Source organism: Capra hircus, chromosome 11 (assembly GCF_001704415.2).
Source record: "Capra hircus breed San Clemente chromosome 11, ASM170441v1, whole genome shotgun sequence".
NCBI lineage: Eukaryota > Metazoa > Chordata > Mammalia > Artiodactyla > Bovidae > Capra > Capra hircus.
Window position 1 is genome coordinate 78,349,703 of NC_030818.1, and position 24,404 is coordinate 78,374,106.

General features: G+C 56.9%; 1 protein-coding gene across 1 annotated transcript; it reads left to right on the forward strand.

Moving 5' to 3' along the window:
* On the forward strand, positions 119-24,404 carry SDC1 (syndecan 1). Its single transcript, XM_018055602.1, has 5 exons — positions 119-480; positions 19,841-19,922; positions 20,861-21,336; positions 21,940-22,084; positions 22,222-24,404. Exons 1-5 carry the CDS (start codon positions 415-417, stop codon positions 22,389-22,391), a joined length of 939 nt encoding a protein of 312 aa, XP_017911091.1. The 5' UTR covers positions 119-414; the 3' UTR covers positions 22,392-24,404.

Below are 24,404 nucleotides of genomic sequence, written 5' to 3' on the forward strand. Positions count from 1 at the left end.
TTGGGGCGTTCCTTTCGGGGGGGACGGGCCTCGTGGCTCAGGGGGCGGGGCCCTAGGGGGCGGGGTCCTAGGGGTGGGGACGAAGGCTGGCCCCGAGACCTGGAGAGCTGGGGGTGGGGGGCTAGTTTTTGCAACGGCTAAGGGCCTGCGGGTTTATTATAAGGCGGAGCTCGGCGGGAGAGGTGCAGGCGGGAGCAGAGTTGAGCCGAGAGGAATCCAGTCGTAAGGGGAGCGGAGAGCGGCCGGCGGATCCGTAGACCTCGCCTAGGACGGCCGCGCGCTGGGCATTGCTCGAGGGAGCTGCGCGCAGCGCAACCGGCGGCGCCGACCCGGAGCCCCGCGCAGTCCGCGCAGCGCGGTGCAGCCCTGACCCGCGCAGCTCGCCGCTCTCCTCCAGCCGCCGGTTCGGGCAGCATGAGGCGCGCGGCGCTCTGGCTGTGGCTCTGCGCGATGGCGCTGCGCCTGCAGCCGGCCCTCCCGGTGAGTGCGGCCCGGGGTCGGGCTGCTAGGCGGCGGGAAGCCGGGGCTGGCAGACCCGCCGATGCCGGCTGTTGCACACGTGGAGGGGGAGGGGAAGCGGGGACTTCCCCTCTTCCCGCGCTAGCCCGGCGGGCCCCGGGACCCGGAGTCTCGAAATCAGGACTCCTTCTCCAATTGCCTCTTGCCATCGGGGGGCGCCGTGAGGGTTTCGCCTCTCCGGGCGGGGGCCTGGGGAGCCCTGCGGAGCGGAACCTGCGTGGGAGCTCCGCACTTATATAGGAACGACTCCACGGGCGAAGGCGCCTGGGGTCGCCGGCTCCCAACCGGTCTCCCAGGGCACCGCGGCGGCCGGGCCCCCCGCCGGTGACCCGGGAGGATGCGGTGATCGCGGCAATTGCACCCGGCCCGAGGACCCGAATTCAAACCAGACCCGCCGAGCCTCGGCTCCTGGCCCCTCGGCGGAGGCAAGTTTGGGCGCCGCGAACTCGGTGCGGGAGCAAGCGGGCGTGTTCGCTCCGGAGCCCCAGTCAAGGTTGCGCGGCGACCCACGGCGGGCGGGCGGAGGTGGGGTCCTCGGCTATCCGTTGGCCGCCGGAGAGAAGCCGGGCCGAGCTGGTAGCGGGAGATTCCGGGAAGTTGGCCCCGGCATTCTAGAGACCCGCAAGAACCCAACTTCTGGGCTGCTGAAGTTGTGCTGCCCGCGGAGGGGCGCGAGCCGGAGCTGGGCACCGCTAGGGCGCCCGGGCGGCTTCCACGCTAGTGGACCCTGGAATGGCTCTTCCCCTCCCCCGACCTGGCTTTGTGCTGGAGCCGCGCGGAGGGAAGGCGGGTCCCTTGGCCCGCCCAGCGGAGCTGGAGGAAAAGGGGGACAAATGTGGAGCCGGGAGCTGGAGGGGAGGCCTTTGGGTAGGACTCCAGCATCCACCTTTGGCGAGGGGTGGGTCCCCTCTCTGAGAGGAACCTAGCCGACAAAGAGCATCCTGAGGGTCCCCAGAAAGTGGTCTCCCGCCCCAGCCGCCGTCCGCTGGCCCGCCTTCCCCAAAGGGGGCGCTTTGTTCTCGGCCCCTGTAACCCTTTCCTGGGAACCGCCCCGCAGCGTCGGCCCGAAAGTGGGCTGGGACCTGGGTTGCCGCCAGGTGTCAGCGCTGGCCGCGGGGTGCTCGCGTCCACCCCCCACCCCACACCCGTTGCTGGAGTCCTGGGGTCCTCCCCGCGGGCCGTGTCGGCCATCCCTAAGGGGGATGTAGAGGGGAGGTGCGGACCGAGGGGGTTTTGCCGTTCCGGAAGTGGCGGCCTCTGGCCACCACATCTGGACGGCTCGACTTCCCTAGCTCTGGAGCTCTGGCAAAAGGAGGCGCGTGGGAGGGGAAGGAGCGGCCCCCGGGGCGCGGGTACCCCGATCCTCTCCTTATAATGCATTATCTGGACAAGTCTCTGGGCAACGCCAAAACCCTCCATAAGCGTGTCCTTCCATAATAATGGTAGCTCCCAGCTCTTGAGAGCCTTGGTGTATTTTTCTCAGGGTCTGGCTCAGGTGAGGTGTATTTTCAGATGGATCTGAGAAGTGCCTTCTTGCTTTGCTTGGAAACATTCTGGAGTCGAGGAACAGGTCCCTAATGCCTCTTGGATAGCTGATGAGTCGGAGCGTGTGCCTGTGGGTTGCCCTCTCTGGGGGAGCCATGGGGACAGATAAGATTTCTGAGTGGAGTGTCCAGAGCACTCCTGGCTCTTAGGCCCAAGAAGTTGGCATCTGGCTTCTTCTCCTTCACTCCTGAAGTGCCCTGGCTTCTTAGGGATTCAGACTGCACCTTGAACCCACAGCTAAAACTCTGGAGAAGAGGGTGGAGGTATTTGGCTCACCTCCCTGGCCCACCTGGCCTTGCCTGGCTGCTCCACACTCTCTCCAGGCTGAAGATGGGCCTGGGCAGGACTCCACCTATTTCCAGCCAGAGTCAGGAGTGGCAGCAGCGGTTTCTTTGCTAGCCTAGGTGAAGCTGGCATTCATACTTCTGACCAGGGATCCCAGAGCGCCCTTTAACACTGGGAGGCAGATGGGGTTAGAGATCCTCTGAGGACCACTTTCCCAGAGTTTCCCTGTGTCCTGGGAAGGAGCAGACAGCTGCTTTTTTTTTCTTTTTCTTTTTCTCTGCTAGAAACTGAACCATTGTGGAAAGGCAGAGCAGAGCCAGAGGCAGTTGAGTTTGGAGCCGGAAAGATGGGTGGGAGGGAGGGAGACTCATTAGAGCTGTGGTGGTGGGAGGGTGAGCTGAACCTGAAAGCACTAATCTTTGGGGTCAGACTCTGGCTCAGAATTTAGGGTTTGGTTTTTCCCCCCTATTTACAAAGTTTAGTCTGTTTTCTCTTTCCCAGTCCTGTTCTCTCCCTTTTATAGTGGCTGTCCGTATTTGGTTCAGATTAGGGGCATGAAGTAGAGCCCTCTTCTGCCCTCTTCCTGAAATAAATATGGCAGTGGGATTTGCCAGGATAGAGAAGGTGTCCACCAGTTTCAGAGGTCTGGCCTCTCCCAGGGTTCACTTTGGTCCCAGTGGGAAGCAAGTGAGAACCCCCTGGGGAGCAGGGAGGTGGGGTGTGACCCTGGGCGCCTGACTTTGGAGAAGGGAAGGCTGCTGGGGTAGGAGGTTGCTCAAAACCACTCCCAAGAGACGAGAACAGGTTTGTCTAAAAAGGTTTCTGTGTGTGGTTTTGCCTTTGTGAGATCCCCGTGGTCTTTTGTTTCTGCCATGCAAGAAAAATTGCTTGTTCTGGAAAGTTATTTGCTGTTCCCTCTCTTTCTCTCTTCCTTTTCTTGAAAGGCATAAAATCCCTTTTTGCCTTAATTATGGGGGCTAGTAGAGACATTTCCTTTCGGCATGGAGGAGTGGGTGGGGGCAGGGGGAGGCAGAGGGAGGCGCTGACTGCTTCTGCCTGGGCTCCAAGCCTCCTAGAGGTGATGTCACTCCTGGCTTCAACTCCGCAGGGAGGGTGGGGCTGGTTTAAGTCTCTACCTGTGGCTCATGGTGGGTTCCAGTAAAATCTCCATAACCCAGATTGGTGGGGAGAGGGATAAGAAGGGAGAGGAGCCTGGAAAGAATTAATGAAAAGCTTGAATTTTGGAGGCGTATTTATGGAGGAATCTTTTCTTATTGCAGTAGAATCTTGAATTCTGAAATCCCTTGGGAATTAGGTACCCTTGGTATCCAGGTTTTCTCAGTAAGCTGAGAATCCGCATTACCCTAAAAAATATTCTTACTTTGGGCAGGACTCTCTGAAATATTTACTTCTCTTCCTTTATTAACAAAACAGTACTAAGCATAGTTTGATCTCTGGATGCCAGGGGCCTCAAAGCTGTCACCATGTTAGGTTACGGCATTCACCTCCTGGGTTTATTGAGCTCTGAGGAGCACTTTGCCCCTGGGCCTGGTGCCCTCATGTTGGTACCCTTGGAATTCTGGTTTGCTCTTTATCCTCTCCCATCCCTGTCTGATAGCAGCCAAAAGTGCCATTTGTGGACCTAACGTGTAGCCGGCAGCTTTTCAGTTCAGTTCCAATTGGCACTTTTCTCCAGCAGTACTAAGGAATTTGTTGGATTTGTTAGAATTATTTCTAAGACAAGAGTTCTCAGTGCTGAGTGAGGGTCTTACCTGTAACACTCATGATCTGTGACACATGGATTTTGTGCCTTCAGAGGCCCAGCTGGGACTTCTGTGTCGTTCCGATACTACCTAGAATAACATAGAGGCTGTCAAGGGAGGTTCTTGCGGGACTCAGATGTCAATGACCTCTGAAACAAGCACCTGCCGATGACCCCACGTTCTCGGTTCTTTCATTTGGCTGAAGTTGTAAGTGACTTGCCAGTCACAGGTAGCCTGGACCTGGTGAGACTAGCTCACTCTAAATCCTGGTTGGCAAGGGCCCTCATTCTTAGCTTGGGTCCTGTCTCCCTTTTCTCACCATGTTTTATTTGGGTGACATTGTATGCATACTGTTTGACAGGCCAGAAACAAGTTTGGGTAAGGTAGAGCTTTGGGATTGGGTCTCTGCTTTGCCACTAATTTACCATGTAATCTCAGATGAGTCACTTCACTGCTGAGTCTTGATGTCCCGTGTAAAGCTTATTCTGTCATTTGCGTATTCATTTCATAATGAAGGTGTGAAAGTGTTTGGTAATGAAAATGCCAGAAGAAAGTTGGCTGTTGATAGAATTAGGGTCATTTTTCTTTTTTTTTTTTTGCCTAAAGCCATGTAGGATCTTAGTTCCCCTACCAGGGATTGAACCTGTGCTCATCGCATAAGTGTAGAGTTCCAACCACTGGACCAGCAGAGAAGTCCCTAGGGTCATCTTTGAGTGCCTGCTATTGAGTGCTATACGCTTTTCCTGCATCCTAATTTCATATTTAACCCAAACCTTTTCCATGTATGTCACTGTCCCCATTTTGTGGATGAGGCCTGCAGAGGTGAGCCCCTACAAGGGGCCAGTGTGGAAGAACCAGGATCTGTACATACACCTGTGCACATGTATATGGCGTGAAGAAATGGAAGGACTGGCAAGTCTCCCCCGTGAACCTAGCGTAGGAGGCTGGCTGAAACCTACCAGGCTTTTCCTTGTGCTTGCCCCCAGGGCAGCAGCCAGCCTGCGTGGACTTTCATTGTGGGCACTGGAGAGACGTTTGTGGGATTAGTAGATGCTTTATAAGCCTAGAAAGTGGGCACCGTGGCTCCCGTGGGGCGACCAGAACCGAGGACTCCTGCCTCCTGTGCTGGGCTCACCTCCTGGCCTTTTCAGTGCTGCTGTGAAAACAGCCGCATGAGGAGTTGGTCATTAAATGATTTCTAGTCCCAGAATCCTGGGATTTTTACAGAACAAATGATTTCCTGATTTCCTCCTTCTTTTCAACAACGACTTTTGGAGGCTTGGGTTGAAAGCCACTCCTTGAGGGCCTGCGTAAATGTGTCTGGAGAGAAGGAATGGGATTAACGGAGTCTGTGGAAAGAGGGCTTTTGGCGCCAGGATCCTGTACCCTGGAACAGTTTCAGCGCGGTGTCATTTCCCTCTCAGCTGTTCCAGCAGAGGTTAGGCTTTGGATGGGAGGGTACGTTCTGGAACCTCTCTGAGCTGCCGTGAGTGCCCTGGCAGCACCAAGGGGCGGCAAGCATGTGGGCATCTCCCTGCTCAAGGAGCCACGACCCTGTGCTCGGGGTCACTTTAGCAACTATGCAACTTCCAGCTCCAGGTAGACATGAGAGCCCCCTCCCCTGTCCCCCTGAGGGGCTTTGTGAGATCTTACCACCTCTTCCTGTCTTCAGGATGCTGACCTTGGGTGGGGTGTCAGCACTGGAAAGTCCCCTCCATGCCCAGGTCCAAGACAGGGACACCTGGTCAGCTCCCCAGGACTTGGTACCCAGAGGGAGCACCTGGGGTAGGGTGGTCTAAGCTTTCTCTGAAAAGTCCTTTTGTCTGTCATATCATGCTGGTTTGGGGAGCCAAGACGGGTCTAGTGGGGTCGTCGGGTCAGGAGAGAGAAGCCTTGAGGGTCTCTCTCCTGTGTCTATGGCTCGGTGGTTCTGCCTAATTATATGGAGAGGCTGCTCCCTTCTTGGCCTTCAGCCCTGGGAAAAACTCCTCTTCCCAGTGACTCACCTGAGGCTTGCAGCCCCACGAGAGATCGTGTGTGTGTGCGCGTGCGTGTGCATGCTCATGCAGGTGTGGAGTGGTGGCTCTACTGCATGGGTTGCAGTACAGCTTGGCCTTGCCTGGCCCGTCTTGACTTGATTTCTCCATTGAGCTTGCCTGTAGGTTAGGCTGCAGTCTGAGATTTGGGGAAACCTGCTCACCACCTGTCTGCAACTTCCTCCTCAAAAAGCAGGAAACCGTTTTTTTCCTTCCCTTTCAACAGTCTTTTCCCTTTTAACTGCAGCTTTAGAAGTCCGTGGAAGTTATTCCTACAGACAAGGGTGGCCAGGACACCAGGTCCCTCCTGGTCTCAGTTTAACCCTCTCCTGTATGACCGGGCAGGTCACTGCCCCTCTGCACCTCAGTTCCCCCAGGCATTCAAGGGCCCTCCGCTTCCCTGCCTCAGCTCTGACAGCCATGTCCTTGGCCTGGGAAGGGTGAAGGTAGCACTGAGGGGTTGCGGGACCTAGCAAGGGCTCAAGCCCACTTTATTCCTCCAGGGACTTGAGGGAGCACGAGCTGACTGAGGGGTCATCTGTGGGGCGGAAATCAGGGCAGGCTGCTTGGAGGAGGTGGACTTAGGGCTCAGTGTGGAAACTGGAGGTGTACGGAGGCCCCTGGGCAAGGGCGGGCTGGGGGTGGGGGCTGGGTGGTGTTCCCTGCACACACCCAGGCCCCTGGCTACCTGCCCCCCAGTCCGCTCATCGGCAGGAGCGGAAACCGTGTTGGGCAGGTTGGGGCAGTGGGGAAGGCGGGAGGGCTTATCGCTCCACTCATCAGCTGAGTCACTGTGCCAGGCCCACGAGTCCTCCCCGGAGACTCATCCAACAAGTCTTGTCCGTGAGCCCACTGTGCGCAAGGCCGGCTAGGGCTCGGGGGCCTGGCTTCCTGCCCTGACCCTCTGCACCGCTGAGCGACACTGCATAGGCCTCTCTTGGCCTCAGTGAGCCCACATGTGAAATGGGAGGGGGCTCGGTCACGCACTGGGGTGTTGGCGACATCTGGTGACTATGTCACGGGCCTGGTGGGCATCTGGGTGGGGCCTGCTCCTGCTGCCTCAGAATTCTGCCTTGAGCATGCAGGTTGTGAAGCCTCCCTGGCTTGACCAGACCTGAAGCCTGGAGCCTGGGTGCCTGCTGTGTGCACAGCCTTGAGCGAGTAGAGAAAGGTCCACGCCTGGTCCAGGGGCACATGTTGAGAGAGGGGAGCCAATACTGAGACCAGACTGGACGGTCAGTTGGTCTGTGCAGACAGACCAGAGGGACAGTGATAGCCAAAGGCCATTCACCCTGAGAAAGGGGTTCATCCCGGAGCCCCTCTAATCAGGAGCGCAGGCTGTGAGGTGGGACGCTTTCTACATTAGGGCAGGGGGTCCCCAGTGAAGGCAGCAGGACTTGGGGAGGCTGCCGGTCCTGCTCTGGGTGACTCTTGGGCTCCATCCATCTCCAGAGGTGTACAGAGACTTGTCGCACCATGGGACGTTGGAGTCACAGTCTTGCCTGGCTACCTGGCACTTCCTGTGGCCATGCTGGCCCTCGTTGGGTGCCGTCTGCCCCACCTTCTCACAGCAGGCTTAGGAGATGGGGTTCTGGGGCCTGGTCCAGGGTGGATGGGACGTAGGGAGGTGGGAGGGAACTTCTGAAGGGCCCAGGTGGCTTGGCCACCCCAACTCCTAGTATGTGCTGGGCCCCAGGAGGCCTCAGGAGGATGTGAGGCCTTCCCCTGCGGTTTCTACACCACGTCTGATGCCCTGGCTGCGTCTGACCTGGTTGGGGACTTGACTGGCAGTCCCGTGGCCGGGGCACAGAGTTTGCGTTGGCTTTAATTTTCAGCAGTTTCTCAGCACCTCTGCTGCCTACGGCATGAGCCGGGACTCAGAGTCCCGTCTCCAGGGAGTGTCTGGATGGACAGTGGTCAGGTTTGGGCTCGCAGGGTGTGTCGGGAGCCTCTGAGACTGTGGTGGAGGCTGACGTCGCTCCAGCTTCTTCCAGAGAAAAGCGTTGAGGGACGCTGCTGTCTGAGGTGGGCGCCTTCCTCCCAGGAGAGGGTGGGTAGCGCCTGGGCAACCCGACCTCCTGGCTCTGGGGCTTACTGCGCTGTGAGCCAGGCCAGGAGAATGGGTCCATAGAGGCTGAGCAGAGACCCCCAGATTTTGCCCCTCCCTCCTCTCCCGCCTACCTGCTCCCCAGGCCAAGGGTACAGGGGTCTGAGGGGTAAGGGTAGGTGCAGAGTGTCCCTGGAGCAGCAGGCCTGATTGTTGTGAAATTCTGGGAAGGCTCAGGCCAGGAAGCCGGCCCTGAGGTCTTCATGGTGAGCCTGAAGCAGTAACTGAGGCCCCCCTGGGTTCTGTGAATTGTGTGAGAAATGAGGAACCCCCAACTTTACCCCTCTCCCTTGCACAACCCCCACCCCCACCCCCAGGGAACAGGATCATCCTTCCGGAGCCTTGTCTAGGGGCTGGGTATCTGGTGGATGCCCTGGGCCAGCTCTCCTCGCAGTGCAGTGGCAGCAGCTGAGCCTGAATATCTGAGTCTGCCTACCTTTGAGGTAGGTCTGGGGCCCCATCTGGGGTCCTGAAGCCTTCGAGCTGGGAAGGCAAGGTGGGACCCAGAACTGGCTGGCTGGTCTGCCTCGGTTATTCTCTCCCAGGTGTTGGAGAAGAGAGAGGGGTTGGGTGGAGGCCAGAAGAGCACAGGCCACAGAGTGTGGCCAGCCCCGACCGTCACCATGCTCATCGCCTCCTCCCTGTAGCATCTTGTTCATGATTCTTCACCTGCCGCGAAGCCTCAGTTTCCTCCTGCGTGAAACCAGGATTGTTCAAATCCTGCTTTGGAGGGCTTCAGGAAAGATCCTGTGAAATACCGTGTATGGCGGGATTGGAGCGTCTTCCTCATCTGGCCTCCGAGGAGCAAGTCTGGGAGAGCTTTGGAACTGACACTGCTTAGGGAGTCCCCTGGAGAGAGCCCCCATGGCTCTGACCTGGGGGAGGGGTGCAGTCTGAGCTGGCCCGGGTGTGGGATCGGCACTCAGCATGAATGGCCGGCTGGTCTTACCCCAGTGCTGACGAAGCAGGGCCTGCAAACATGGCTTTTGCCCCTTCTCAGAAATATGAGCCTTGCTTGGCAGGCCAGACTTTGCTCACTTCTGCCTGAGCCTCTGCCAGGGGCCGGCTCCTGCCCCGGGAAGGTGTGAGCTGGGTTGGCAGGCAGTGGCAGGAGATCTGGCAAACCTGGACCCCAGGGCATCAGGGTGGGGTCTCAGGCCAGTTGAGCAGGGCTCTGTGGCTGTGGGGCACCGTAGCCTGTGGGCAGAACTATGGACTGTGGGGTGCTTTGGACTGGGAGCAGGGCTGGGCTGCAGGGTGGATGGGGAAGGCCCCACGCCAGGGTCTTCTTTCCTTCTGCACTTTCTCCTGTGCTGCTTCCAATGGAAATGATGGCTGTTTTCTTCCTGAGAGTCAGAGAGCCCTTGATCTTGCCTGTGACGGGGTGGTTAACTACGTGTCTGCTGGAGCAAGACTGTGTGTGTTTGTCGGTCAGTTGCGTCCTGACTCTTTGCGACAGCAAAGAGCCCACCAGACTCCTCTGTCCATGGGGATTTCCCATGGACTGTAGCCCACCAGGCTCCTCTGTCCATGGGAATTTCTCAGGCAAGAATACTGGAGTAGGTTGCCATTTCCTTCTCCAAGGGAATCTTCCTGACCCAGGGATTGAACCTGGGTCTCCTGCCTTGCAGGCAGATTCTTCACCGTCTGAGCCACCAGGGAAGCCCTAAGCAAGACTGCCTGGCCCCAGACCCTCTTTCTAAGCCCTTCAGTGGCTGTATGCCTTGGACAGATGACTTGACCCCTTTGCCTTAGTTTTCTCATCTGTAAGATGGGTATGGACTAGAATCTAAGGTCATCCTGAGGTATAAGTATATTCATTCAGGTAAAGTGCTTAGACTAGTACCTGGCACATAGTACTCAAGACATATTAGCTGTGATTACTGTTCCCCCTGCCAACTCCCCACCTCTGCCCCAAGGCCTAAGTCAGATCTTGCTATTTTTCAAGTGACCCCAAAAGCCCAGGTCAGATCCTTGGGTTCTTCCTTCTGCCCTGTTAATGTTTTGAGCCCTGAGCAGATCTTATGACTTCCTGGGGTTTCTCCGAGCTCCTAGACTGGGGCTACAGTCCACTGTCCTCCTTTAAAACTTTTAATTTACTAAAAAAAATTTTTTTAAAATTTTTTGGCTGTACTTCCCAGCATGTGGAATCTTAGTTCCCCCAACAAGGGATCAAATCTGGGCCCTCTGCTTCAGAAGCGTGAAGTCTTAACCACTGGACTACGAGGGAAGTCCCGCAGTCCTCCTTTTAACCAACTTAGCACTTACCTGTGCAGAGGCTGCCAGGGCCTGGGATTTCAGTGCCAGGCATTGGAAGTTGTGTGCACCTTCCAGCCATCAAGAGCCTCTGGAAGAGGGCAGGCTGACAGTGAAGGGGCTCCGGCTGCTTTGCTGTCGGTTAGGGGAGGGTTCTACCAGTAGTCTGGGGAAAGGGCCCAACCTATTGGCACCTGGCTTTCACTAAAAATTCTTCTTTCCATCATTCAGGCCAGAAAGTACTGGCTCCACTCTGCTGTAGGACATCCTTCAAGGACACTCTGACCTTCCTGTGTCTCTGGGCTTCGAGTAGCCTTAGTGCCTACTTGGTCTGCCTCCTACTTGATCCCGGAGGCAGGTTCCCAGAACTGGCCCATTCTTCTTCTGGACGTGGGAGGAGAAGCCATGTACACCTGTGACTTAAGCAGGAGCAAAGGGAATTTCATCGTCCTTTCTTGGGTGTGGGGTTGGCGGGCAACAGCGTTCTGACACAGGTTAAAAAATGTGCTCTTGGCATCTTTCAGCCTCCTTTCTGCAATCCCTTCACATCTTCCAAAGTGCCTGCCCATCCCCAGTGCCCTAGTGCCAGACTGCCCTTCCCCCTAGAGCTGATTTCTGCTCTCCTGTGAGTCACTAGCACCCTTCAGCCCTCCTAGAGGCATTTGCATCTTAAATGGGATGGTCTACAACTGCACACTGGGGAGATCTGGGGGATAATGTGCTCCCCCCCAACCCCCCCACCCCACCTCATCCCCACAGCTGGAGCCCTGTCTGGCTGCAGGTGTGTCAAAAGCTGCAAGTTTCTGCCTACTTGAAACCTGAGGACACTTTATTTAGCTGGAGCAGGGGGAGGATGGCTCTCAAAGCCCATATGCCAGAGGTGTCAGGTCCCCAGGCCAGGCTCAGTTTGGGGGTTAATCAACCAGAGGGCAGTTTGACGGGCCTTCATGGGGGGGTTGGGGGGAGGGGCGGTGGGCACGACTAGGGGATCCTGCGAGCTTTCTGCCCTTAGCTGTCTCACTGAGACAGCCTGGGCCGAGGAGGGAGGTGGCTGTGGGAGTCTGGACTGCTCCCTCTGAACCTGTGGGTTGACAGTTACCATCTCAGAGTCACTTTGGTTTGGGACATCTCCAGCCTCCTGTCTAGGCCGTCACCCTCTGGGGCAGTGGAGAGGGGTGACCCTGGATCACTCTGATCAAGCTCCCCTCACTACTGAGTCCCTCTTGGGGGTTGGCTGCCCCTCCAGGGTGGGCCTTGGCTCCCTAGCCACAGACCTGGGTCTCGGAGCCCTCTTGCTGCCTTTTGGCCAAGCCCCTGCTCTGCAGAGGGGCTGCCTGAGACAAGATGTCTCTTCAAGGTCACCCAGTGAGTTGGGAGAAGAGCCCAGCTTTTCCAGCTCCGGGTCTGGTACCTTTCCTCTGCCCACCCCCTTGTCTGGATCCCGGGGCAGCAGCAGGCATAGATGCAGGCTGGGCCAGGCTGGCCTTGCTCAACGCCCGAGTGGAATCCTACCCTGCCTGGCCCAGGTTCTGGCAGGTGGAGGAAAGCCGAGGAACTGGTCTCCCAGCTCCATGGCCCCACACCCAGCCGTCAGCGGGGCCTGTTCTAAGACGAGTCTCAGCACGCGGCAGCAAGACAGGCGCCAGCCCTCTGGAAGGGTGGCTATGGAGGTTGCTGGTGACAGCTCTGACCTGGCTTGGGCATTGGGGCTGGCTCTGGCTGCCAGGAAACACCCCCTCCCTCAACACATCCCTGGCCCCAGGTACTCCTAGGGAGGAGGGCTCTCTGACTGACCTTAGGTCCCCCTTCTGAAAGCCCTGACACGCAGTGCCCTGCAGGACATGCTACTGCAGAGGGGATCTTTAAGCCAAATACGGGTGGTACCCGGCACCCTGGCCCTGCCCTGGAATCCCCCGGAGGACTGAGGTCTGTCTCCTAGTGGCAGGGTGGGAATGGCTGAGCTGGGGTTGTTGGGGGGGTGGTGGTGAGGGGTGCATGGCCAGGAGGTCCCCTGTAAGGCACTCCTTGGGGCTCTGTTGGTGCCCTAACAGAAGCACGATCTCAGGGTGAGAGCAGCAGGAGCCCCCTCTTCCCGCCTGTCTGTTCTGGGCGTCCCTCTTGTCTTGGGCCATACCCATCACCCCTCTGCAGGTCCCAGCTTGACTTGGTTCCTGGTGAGTTGATAAATCACCGTGCCTGTCAGGCTGGAAATGCTGATGCTGTCCCGAGGCACCGATGGGGCCCCTCCCTCCTGGAAGTGGAGAGGGTAGGGGGAAGGTTTCAGGGTTTTGAGGCCAAAGCTGGGAGATCTGAATCCCTTCGATGCCTAAGCACACGTCCCCTGCATCACAGCTCCCAAGTTAGGGAAGAAGCCTTCAGAGAGGAAGTAATTTATCCACCACTGTGTCATCCCGGGCAGGGGGAGCCCTAGGCTGCAGGCCTACCCCTCTAACCCACCCCCACATGGCTGGCTGTGGCCAGCTTATCACCCCCCGCCCCCTCTCTGGCCTCACTCATGATGAATTGGGGCTGCGGATCCCAGCCTAGCCTGTCAGAACCCTAAGAAGGTTTAGGGTTTTTAAAGCTCTGAACCCCTTCTGTTATCCGGATGGGAATGAGGTCCAGAGAGGCGGCAGAGGCCCAGGTCACTCAGCAAAGGAATCTCAGCCTGGGGTGGCTCCCTGATCAGGGCCCTTTCCCTTCTGACATCCTTCGCTGTGGTCGTTTCTCTGGGAGCCTTGATCCAAGATGCTCTGGGTTTGGCCTGCGTGGTCTATGCATAGGCTGTGTGAGCCTGGGCTAACAGAAGGGGTGCAAATGATCCCTCTGATGAGGGAAAGCAGAGTCACAAACTGCACTGCTGGTTTCAGCCTGCATCTGTCCAGCTGACTGGATGAGAGCTGCCTGGAGAGACAGGCAGGCAGGACCGAGCCCCAGCCCAGCTTCAGGACAGAAGAGTCTGGCTTGTCTTTGCTTCCTGCTTCTTGCACTCCTGGGATTGAAGGGGTCCTCTCAACTCTGTGGTGAAGCTTCTTCTGCAGACCAAGCAGGTGCCATGGTGTACTGACTACAGAGAATGGGTGTATCAGAGGTGTAGGGAGAACGTTCTAGAGCTTTCTCAGATCACTTTGCCCCTAGGGCGTGTTTTGGGGGCTACTTGGTACCTCTTCCTTGAACCCTGGCCCTGAGTGGGGGGTCTTATCTCCTCCAGCCCACTCCCAGTGAGACCTTTTCCTGTCCAGACTATTGCTCTCCACGTGCAGTCAGCAGACTGCTTACAGCAGCTGGAGCTTGCAACATGCAGAGTCCTAGGCCTTGCCCCCAACCCCTGAATCCACCTTAGGGATGGAGCTCAGAAGACTTCCTCTCCAGCAGTCTCCTGGTAATTCTTAGGGACCTTAAAGAAGAGAGCCCCCAGCCTGAATGCAGGTGATGGTGTGAATGTCCCCTCTGACCACTTTAGCATCCTACTACACAGGTCAAGGGTGACAGCTGGGATTCTATAGCTTAGACAGTTCGGCCCCCGAGAATTGTGTGGGGTTGGAAAAATCAGCTTTTTTCGCCCACTTAGATCCATAGATTTGACCAAGAAACTGGTAAAAAAGACTTTAAAAAAACCCATGAAACTCATTTAAGCCTCTCGAGAATGCCTGCTGTTGTGTGGGATTTGGATGGGATGGAACGAGGAGTGTTTATCCCAGCGTGATTGTAGGGCCGCCTCATGAGAAAAGTACATTTTCTCATGAAATGTACGTTCATTCTCGTGAAATGTAAGAAAAGTACGTTTCTTACCCTCTCTTCCCCCCTCAACCTGGGCTAATGGAACCAGTTGGGCCCCCCACCCCCTGTCCTCAGCCCTGGCGCTGGCACCGAGGCTGGCTGCTTGGAAGTCCTTGACCTGGGCCCTGTGACAAGGGGCAGTACTTGGACCTTGTGGACTCAGGGACTGGGCTCCGACCACAGCGGCCAAAGCTCTGTCACCACACAGAGCATTCCAACCAGCAGACACCTAAGCCCCCTCCCACTTGGCTGCACAGTCTGCCATACCAGTGAGGGCGCAGTGTTGCTGAAGTTGTGACTTAGAGCTAAGTGCTGACCTCTCTGGGGTCTGGCTGTGGACTTCACCATCCTCCCCTAGTGCCCTCAGCACGATGACCCTCTGTGCCCCAGCCTGGGCAACTCCCCCTTCCAGAAGCCTCCTGGAGTGGGGGCTGTAACCTGGGAGCTCACCAGGGTCAAGATCATACTGTTTCTTACCCTCTCTTCTCCCCCAAACCCCTGGATGGTGGTCCCTGAGTTTTGAAGTTGAAACCCTCTTTACTGTCAAAATCTGTGACCTTGCATGATATTGTACTTTTCTCATGTGACCTCAGCTTTTAAAGGATTTGCGTTTATCCATCACTCAAATCAAGTAGTGGGTGACGTGTTAGTGAGTCAGGGTGTGGGTTGGAAACCATAATCTTTGGCCCTGGTGGCTATGGGTTGATGGGGTGGCAAGGGTCAGGGGCCAGAATGGGCAACGTCTCTGGTCAGCCTGGAAGTAGAAGCCCCTCACCTGAACATTTGAGATGCCCACTTGGTATTCCGATGTATGATTGTCCCAAGGAACTTTAATGCACATGCCCAGGGTGTCTTGGAGGAATGCTGTCACACAGCCCCAGGCCCTCCTATGGCCAGTTGCAGGTGAGAGATGGCAGGAGTGGGCTTGAGGGAACCAGTGCCTCCTATAGTGGAAGTCCCAACCACTGGACCAGAGGGGAATTCCCCTTGAGGCTGCCTTCTCGAAGCTTCTCTGCCAGCCCTCTGCCTACAGACTCCTGACATGCTCTTGGGAATGGCAGGCAGCCTGGTGATGAAGACCCTCAACCTCTGATGAACCTGACCCTTGCTTGGCCATGCCGTCCCCTCTGCACCTCTGAAGTTGGACCAGCACCTGGGTCTCAGCTGCTGGGCAGGGGTTGGAAACCCTTATTCGGTGAGGAATACGTGTGCATCCCAGGACTCCTGGGGCCTGCAGAACATTGTAGAAACTTGGGCAAGTGAAGTGAAAGTCGCTCAGTCATGTCCAACTCTTGGCGACCCCATGGACTGTAGCTGTCCAGGCCCCTCTGTCCATGGAATGCTCCAGGCAAGAATACTGGAGTGGGTTGCCATTCCTTTCTCCATGGGATCTTCCCAACCCAGGGATCAAATTCAGAGGTCTCCCGCGTTGCAGGCAGATTCTTTACCATCTGAGCCACCAGGGAAGAGACTTAGGCAAGTTTCCCTTAAAACAGCTGAGCTATCAGGGAATATGGTCCTTTGGGGCAGGGCAGAGGGAGAGAGATGGCAGACGAGGGGTGTACGCACTGCTTGTGAGTGTGCAGACACTTCACTGCCCAGTGGCCTTGGGCAAGACCCCACCTTAGTTCAGTTCAGTTCAGTTGCTCAGTTATGTCCGACTTTTTGTGACCCCATGAATCGCAGCACACCAGGCCTCCCTGTCCATCTCCAACTCCCGGAGTTCACTCAGACTCACGTCCATCGAGTCAGTGATGCCATCCAGCCATCTCATCCGCTGTCGTCCCCTTATCTCAGGAGAGGCTAAATCTCAGCCCTGCCTGCCTCAAATCAAAGGCTAACAGGAAGAAAGGGATGGAAAATATTTCTAGTGTCAAGAGACCAGGTTCTCCTTTCACGCTCCCTGTCCTGCTCTCCCAGACCCCTAACCCCAAGTCCTCTCTCGGGAGGCGGCGGGAGAGGGCCTCCTCTCACAGCCTCAGTGTGGTCTGAAGACCAGCATGGCCGAGACGAGGTTTGCTGGCTATTCCTCACGAGGTGGGCTGGCTATTCCTCACGAGGTGGGCTGGCTATTCCTCTCGGGCTTCCTGTGCCCTAGCCTCTGTGTATCTATCTGCTCCAGATGTCCAGCCACACCTGGCTTTGGCCTCTCAGGCCCTGGGCTTCCAGGGTCTGTGCTGGTGGTGGGAAGGACCAGATTCAGCAGACCAAGTTTGTCTTTGAGCAGACTAAGTATGTGACCGTCTAGACCTACTCATAGGGCTTTTGATTTGTTGTATGAAAAACTGGTTTTCTGGGCCTTACAGAGGCTAAAGGCTTCCTTAGAGGTCTGGCTGGCTCCCTTTTGTCTTCCCAGGCTGCTTGAGGTGGGTTCCAAACTGGGCCGACCTGCCCCTGGCATACCTACGTTTTGGCCAAGTGGTCTCAGGGCAGTGTCAAGAGGCCGTGCCCAGGAGAGCCCTATTTTGGGCCCTGGAGGCAGCTGACCACAGGCTCATAGCATGGCCTGGCTGCTGAGTGAAACCGGAAGTCTCCCAGCCTCTAGCATCAGCCGGCACCTGGTGAGGCAAGATTAACCTCAGCAGTTTCTGCTGATTTCCTCCCCAGGGAGCTGCAGCTGTCACAGGGAGGCTCAGCCGCTGGAGATCTGGGAGGCCACTGAGGCCCATCCCCTCAGTGGAGACCCAGCCCCAAAAGGGGAGAGGCTGCCCTGAGGCCTGGGAGCAGGTTTCAGGGGAGAAAGTGTTTGCTTAAGAGCTTGTTGTGTAAACAAGATCGCAGCGGGATAAGCTCAGCCAAGATGAAGAAACAAATTGTTTTTAGGGACTGGGCCAATCCAAAGTCTTATCTCGTCCCGAGAGAAACCCTTCTCTTGGGAAACTGCTAACCTGTCGGGGCCTCTGTGTAGGTGAGAGGCCGGGCCTCCTTGGCTTTGCCTGCGTCTCAAGTGGCGCCTCCAGGGTGGATGGGCTCTCAGTGTTCTCTGCGGGTTTCAGAGGCCCCGTCCGTGAAACAGGGCCTGCCTGGCCCCGGGGATGCTGCCTTCTGCTTCACGTCATGTGGTCCAGGCTGGTGTGGCTGCAGCCCTGACTCCCAGCTCCAGCTCCAGCTTTCTCTCCAAGGGTGGGAAATAGAGCGTTACCACCTAGGGTCTCCTCCAGATCTTCGAGGGTGTTGGGTGAAGTGAAGGTGGGGGTCTCAGTGAGTGAGTGTGGGTGGGTGGGATCCCCTGAATGCTTGTCCACCTCAAGCTTTCCTGTCAGGAGCATCTGCTGGGGGCCTGGGGCAGCAGTAGGTCAGGATGGGGATACCCACTCTGCACCTGCCTTAGGGGCAGGGTTCTTTGTTACTGAAGCAGGGTAGCCTTCCAGGAGCCCAGGGCAGCTTTAAAGCTCCGTGGAGGCAGGGCAGGTGTTTGAAGCACCCCAGGGGACAATACAGACAGGATGTGGCTCAGGGTGCAGGTGGAACCTATGCAGTGTGAATGGGCCCTGGCAGCTCAGACAGAGTGACCAAAATCTTTTTCTTGAGGGGCTGTGAAGAGGGAAGGAAGTTCAGTGTGGGTTTTGTACTTTCAAAGGAAGCTCAGTGGTATTTCTAGCCTCATCGTTTCTGCACGTGTCTGAAGCTTCCCTCGGACCTGGGCCCCTGGATGGAGCCTCCACCTGGTTTAGCTCTGCCTCAGGAGGCCAAAGGTCTTGTCTGTCCCCTCCTGCTCTGCCCCACTCAAGAGGGCAGCCCCTGGCCCGTGGCTAGGACCTGGCGAGCCCTCTTGGGCTGAGGAGGCCAGTTCCCTGGATCCCAGCCTTGGGCGGAGCCTGCCCTCTGACCAGTCTGCACAGAGCTGCCTATGTACTGGCTCCCTTCTGCCCCCTCTTCTCCTAAAACCCTACCCACCTCCAGCCCTCCTCTTCCTGGACAGGCCCCAGGATCCTCTTTCCCATGAAGTTAGAGCACAGAGCAAGTTAGAGACATTGTTGGTGGGATGCTTGGGTGGGGGGTTCACCACTGTGAACCCGGCTCTGTTAGGTTCTTTTTTGTGCATAACCTTATTGAACTTGTGCAACAATCCGGGCACGTAGAGAGGCTCCCCAGTGGCTCAGTGGTAAAGAATCCACATGCAGTGCAGGAACCACAGGAGATATGTGTTTGACCCCTGGGTTGGGAAGATCCTCTGGAGAAGGGCATGGTAACCCACTCCAGTATTCTTGTCTGGAGAATCCCATGCACAGAGGAACCTGCTGGGCTACAGTCCAAAAAGTCACAAAGAGTTGGACACAAGTGAAGCGACTTAGCATGCACGTGTGGGATTTTGATATTACTACTGTTCCCGTTTTACAAATGGGAAGACTAAGACTGTAAGAGGTTTACTGTGTCCTCAGGCCCATTCAGCTAGTAAGGCGCAGAGGTCAGGGGGTTTGCAAAAGCCCATGTGCTCTGAACTACACTGTCCCACTTCTTCATTTATTCTTTGTTCTGGCCGCTCGTATTTTGGGACTGCCACACAGGGTCATTTGGGTCAAAGCCTTGTTGCTGCACAGGATACTTAAGGCTACTCTTCCTGCCACCCGGCTGCTGGGTCCTCCTTTCCTCACCTGTTCTCCTGGAGCCAGTGTTAGGGGTGGGCGTGGTCCCCTCATGACTGGGTTTCCGCCCCGGCCAGTTCAACGTCCCCACTACCTGGTCTTGCCAGACCGGCCCCTTGCCTCAGGGCCTGGGTCTGATTGTTCACTTTGACACCTGCGGCCTGTTGGGCTTGGCCCCAGGCAGGTAGCTTCCCTGGGGTGGCTGTTTGCACACAGGACCCACCCCAGGCCCACGGCCCATTTGCCTCCTTAGCCCAGGGCCCCTTCTAGATCAGCCTCGTCTGTCCTCAGCTTGATGGATGCTCTGTCCTTCCTTCCCCAAGAGGGAGGGACCCAGTTTCTCCTGGGAATGAGAAAATGGGCTGAGTGTGTGACCAAGCATTGTGGCCAGGCCTAGGGGCTGACCTGGGTGGGCAGACCTGTCTCAGCACAGACGACTCACTCCATGCCCATCCTTGCTGCCCCCACCCCCTGCCCCCGTGGGGCCCTCAGGGTCTGCACCTTGATGCTCAGCATGCCTGGGGATGGCCTCCCTGGAGCCAGGTGGTTGTGATGTTGTTTCCAGGGGCCCCTTGAAAGCCCCACTCTTGAAACCTGAAGCCCCCTGGCCAGTGGCCCCCAGGACCTGATCCAGAGTAGGGTGGGCTGTGGTCCCACAGAGGCCACCGCCTGGGTTTCCAGTAATGGTGTTGTCTGTCTGCTCCTCAGTTCTGGGGCTCCCTCGGTAGACCGAGCTTCTTGGGGCAAGGGCCTTACCCCCGGTACCTGCCCAGGGCTGTGTCGTCATAGGAGTGGAGGGTGTGTGGGGGAACCAGGGGACTGCCCTCTAGAGCTGAGGGCTTCGTTCTGTGCTGGGTGTGGGGTGTGTGTTCGGGTGCAGCACTCAGCTGCCTAGGGTGGGGGCCCCGAAATAACAGGCCCCAGTGAAGACTCCACTCTTATCCTTCCCTGATCTCTTTCCAGCACAGTGTGCCCATAAACATGCCCCCCGAAGATCAGGACGGCTCTGGGGACGACAATGACAACTTCTCTGGCTCGGGTGCAGGTGAGTGGACATGAGGGCCCCCTCCAGGATGTCAGCATGCCGTGGGCTGAGGGTGGTGGTCAGGCTGGGCCTGAAGGGTTATGCCAGGAATGAGAACTGGGTCCATGCTGCAGGGAGAAAACACGTGTGGGTTGGGGAGGGCAGGGTGTAGATTCCTGTGGGGGCTGCCTGCCGCAGACAGACTTGGGCTCATGTTCTCCTTTTTAACTCACTGGGAAACCTTTGAAAGGATTTTTTTTTTTTTTAACTTCTCCAAGCCTCTATTTTCTCATCTGTACAATGGGAATAACATCTTGACTTTATAAGGTTGTTGGGAGCCATGAGACTACACACATCTTGGTGGGAGTACAGATTGTCCACAAATGTTCCTTTATCTTCCCTCTTCCCATTTCCCTGAGGGAGTGAAATCCTTGAACTGGAGGTAGTAAGGGAGGCCTCCCAGAGGAGGTGCTCTTGAACTTGACCTCAGAAGGGGGGGCTACAGTCATCCTTGGGGTAAGTGGCCTAGGCAAGGGGGCCTTGGAGTTGGGAGGTAAGACACAGGCCTCTGTTCTTGGGAACCTGGACCTTTCTGGAGGGAGAGTGAGTGGAGCAGGGAGGGGCCAAGTGGTATGTGTGCTGAGGATAAGGTGTTCAGGGTCCTGAGGATGTCCCCCCAACCCCTCCGCCCAAGGAGCAGGCTTCAGCAGTGGCAGGAAAACCCCTTCCAGATGCAGCAGAAAAGGGCAGCTTTCCTAGCCCTAGCTAGTCCATAGGATTGCACAGAGTCAGACACAACCGAAGCAACTTAGCACACACACACAGCTCTGCCCCACAGCTTCTCATGGGAAGAAAACTTTGCTCTGCTGGCCTGGGAGTCACAGCCGGGGTCTGAGCTTGGCTGCTCTTGATGTTTGGGGGCCTTCCTGACCCCACAAGCTCTGTTTCTGGCCCTGCAGGTGCTTTGCCGGATATCACTTCATCACAAACGCCCTCCACCTGGAAGGACCTGGGGCCCGTGACGACCACAGCCACGGCTCCAGAGCCCACCAGCCCAGATGCCATCGCCACCGCCACCACCATCCTGCCAACCGGAGAGCAGCCTGAGGGGGGTGGGGCGGTGCTCCTGGCAGAGGTGGAGCCTGGCCTTACCGCCCAGGAGAAGGAGGCCACCCACCCACCCAGTAAGACCACGCTGCACCCGACCACTCACAGCGTGTCCACAGCCAGAGCCACCATGGCCCCGGGACCCGCCACCTCCCATCCCCACAGGGACGTGCAGCCCGACCACCATGAGACCTCGGCTCCCACAGGCCGGGGCCGTCTGGAGCCGCACACGCCCCACACGGAGGATGGAGGTCCTCCTGCCACTGAGAAGGCGGCTGAGGAGGACCCCTCCACCCAGATCCCAGTGGGAGAGGGCTCTGGGGAGCAGGTGGGTGTCGGGCCCGCTGTCATCCTCTGCGTTTCCTGGGGCATTGGGTGGCCCTAGTGCCTTGTAGGGCACAGTGCGCTGGGTGCAGGGTGCTGGCCTGGTCCCCTGGCACACCCGACCCCTTGTACTCTATGAGCATGTTGTCATCCCCACCGTGAAGACAAGATCCCAAGGTCCCATCCTCCGCCTGCCCACAGGGCTGAGCCTGCGGTGGCACAGACTAAGCAGACCAGAGCTAAAGGGCCCTTCACGGCCCTTCAAGAGGGCTTCCCCCCCATACGCTCCTGGGACAAGAGGGAAAGCTCTCCCAGGTCTTGCTTTTCATCTTGGAGCATCATGGCAGTGTTACACATTACGCTGAAATGAGCCTATTTATTTTCGTATAAAACATGCTTTGCATCACTGGACGTGGTGCCTTGGCCACAGTCCGGTAGGGTCCAGTGTGAAGTGGCCAGAGGGACCTGACCTCGGGGTCCAGGGAGGTCTGGGTTCGGGTGTGTGTGTCTAGAGCTGGTGGCAGGGGTGACCAGGGAAGCTGGAAATGGACCTGGGTGCAGCTTCGGCTGTGGCCACCCACCTGGCCCTTTCCCTGCCCTCCCCTAGGACTTCACCTTCGACTTGTCCGGGGAGAATGCAGCCGGGGCTGCAGTGGAACCTGGCTCACGGAACGTAGCCCCAGGGGATCCTGAGGCCACAGGGGCTACCGGGGCTTCGCAGGGCCTTCTGGACCGGAAGGAAGTGCTGGGAGGTGAGTTTTCTCTCCAGGGGATGGGGTGGTGGAGGTTGGGGGAGGGGAATGCTGTCTTTATCACTGGCAGGGCTGCCACTCAGCCCCCAGGAGCAGCTGAGCTGAGCCGGCCTCTGTCCTCCTCCCCACCCGTCCAGGGGTCATTGCTGGAGGCCTCGTGGGGCTCATCTTTGCCGTGTGCCTGGTGGGTTTCATGCTGTACCGGATGAAGAAGAAGGACGAAGGCAGCTACTCCTTGGAGGAGCCAAAACAAGCCAACGGCGGGGCCTACCAGAAGCCCACTAAGCAGGAGGAGTTCTATGCCTGATGGGGGGGGACACCTCTCCCCTCCCTCTGCCACTTGCTAGACACCCCCCACTCGCCTCTTCTGTGAAGAACTGCAGACCTGCATCCCTGCCACCATGCCACCTCCCTGGAGCGCCCAGCCCCGCTGGCATCTCCCCTTGCCCACGGAGTCCTGGGCCCACCGGGGAGGGGACCTCGCCTCTGCTTCTCTGACTTCTGCCTGGAGACTTGGGCACAAGGGCTTTTTCGCGAACGACTGACCTTTCCATCGCAGACGGCACCTGGCATCCCGCCACGCTGACTCAGTTTCTCCAAGCTGAAGCAGGCCCAGCTCTGGAGAGAAGGGGACCCCACTGCTTTGGACAAAGATGCTGTGGCTGAGGGTGGGCACGTCTGTAGCACTTACTGGTAGACACCAGCAGGCCTGGGGGCGTGTCCCGCCGAGTAGCAGGGCCAGGAGGTCAGGGCTCCGTCAGAATTCACTTTGTTTCGTGGGGAGGTCTAACTTAGATGTCAACTTGTTTTTGCACATGATTTTCCTCTAGTTTCTTTGTTCATAGCCCAGTAGTAGGCTTTGTTACTTCTGAGCTAAGTTAAGTAAATCAATTTGGTTATTCCCTATCTTTCTTCCCTAATCTACAGTCAGGAGACAGCATCAGGGTTATTAAGAAGACTTTTTCTGGTTTTTTTTTTTGTTTTGACTAGGAGAACCAAATCCAGGAGCCAATGTCTAGGTTTAGGTTGTATGTTGTCTGAGTTTCTCACTCACGTGTGCAACAGGGTATGGAATGTCTGTTGGGTGGCCTCATTGGTGGGCTGGCCCATCCCGGCTCCCATGGGTGGTCACCTCTTGGAGCAGTCCTGCCTGTGTCCATGAACTTGGGGCCAGGACCATGGCCTGGGTGACTACAATATGGGGAGGCCCCTGTAAAATTGAATCCTGGTGTCTCAGGCTGGGGAGGATCAAGGAGAGACGACTCTAGGGTGGCAAAGCTGGCGCTGGGCCCAGAGAATCTCCCATAGACCAAGCCCTTCCTCTGATGCCATCTCTTGGGGACACTTTCTCCTGTAAAGTGACAAGAGACGTCTTGGGTGCACCTGGCACTGAGCTGCCCCACGGATGGACCAGGCTCACTTTTGATTAGCTCCTGTGGTCTGACTGTGGGCCGGAATCAGGAATATTCCAAAGAGTAATAGTCTTTTGCTTTTGGCAAAACTCTACTTAATCCAATGGGTTTTTCCCTGTACAGTAGATTTTCCAAATGTAATAAACTTTAATATAAAGTAGTCATGTGAACTCCACTGCCTTCGCTTCTCTCTATGCTGGTTGTGTGTTTGACCAGCCTTTTCTCTAAATGCCAACGATATTGGGAAACTTGGCGAAAAGCTCTGTGCTTCGTCTTTCCCATGGGGAGGGATTCGGAGGCCAGAGCACCTCTGGTTTGTTTGTTTTTTTTGTGCTGTTGTTTTTTCTGAACTTCTTCTGGACCTTGGCTACATTCTGCCAAGGTTGTACAAGGCCTGATGTAAATTTCTGTGTTGCCAAGTTCGAAAGAACATCTCCTAAATGGTGACAAAGCTGTGTCAGCCCCAGTCCAGCTTGATCGGAGGCCATGGGCCCCACGGAGGCCTGGAGCCAAGGCCTGCCTCTCAGACACCTTGGATGTTCCTTTTCTCACACCTTTGCTGGGACCAGAGACAAACTCCCCCCTCTCCCCGCCCCGACTCCCCCCGCCTCAGCCCCGGCTCCTGGGAACTCCTGTGCTTGCTTATTTAATTTGACAATGTTCCAGCTGCTCTGTTGGTTTCTCCAAGAGGGGACCGTCCGAGACTTGGAGAGACACCCCTGCCCGACGAAGGAGACCCGTGCCTTGTGTTCTGTACAGGGACTTTCTGCCTGGAGTGTATGACTGGACATGACTCGGGGATGGGGAAGGGGTTGTGACTGTGCTCATCTCTATGGGCCCATGGGATGGCACTCAGCTGGTGACTGGGCCCATTCATGTAACTGTAATAAACGGTACTTGTCATTCTG

What these genes read in the sequence shown, in the direction of transcription:
- SDC1 (XM_018055602.1), top strand. Translation starts at nt 415, where the DNA reads ATGAGGCGCGCGGCGCTCTGGCTGTGGCTCTGCGCGATGGCGCTGCGC. An exon ending in CTTCTCTGGCTCGGGTGCAG is followed by an intron (nt 19,923 to 20,860) that starts GTGAGTGGACAT and finishes CTGGCCCTGCAG; the next exon opens with GTGCTTTGCCGGATATCACT. An exon ending in GAGAGGGCTCTGGGGAGCAG is followed by an intron (nt 21,337 to 21,939) that starts GTGGGTGTCGGG and finishes GCCCTCCCCTAG; the next exon opens with GACTTCACCTTCGACTTGTC.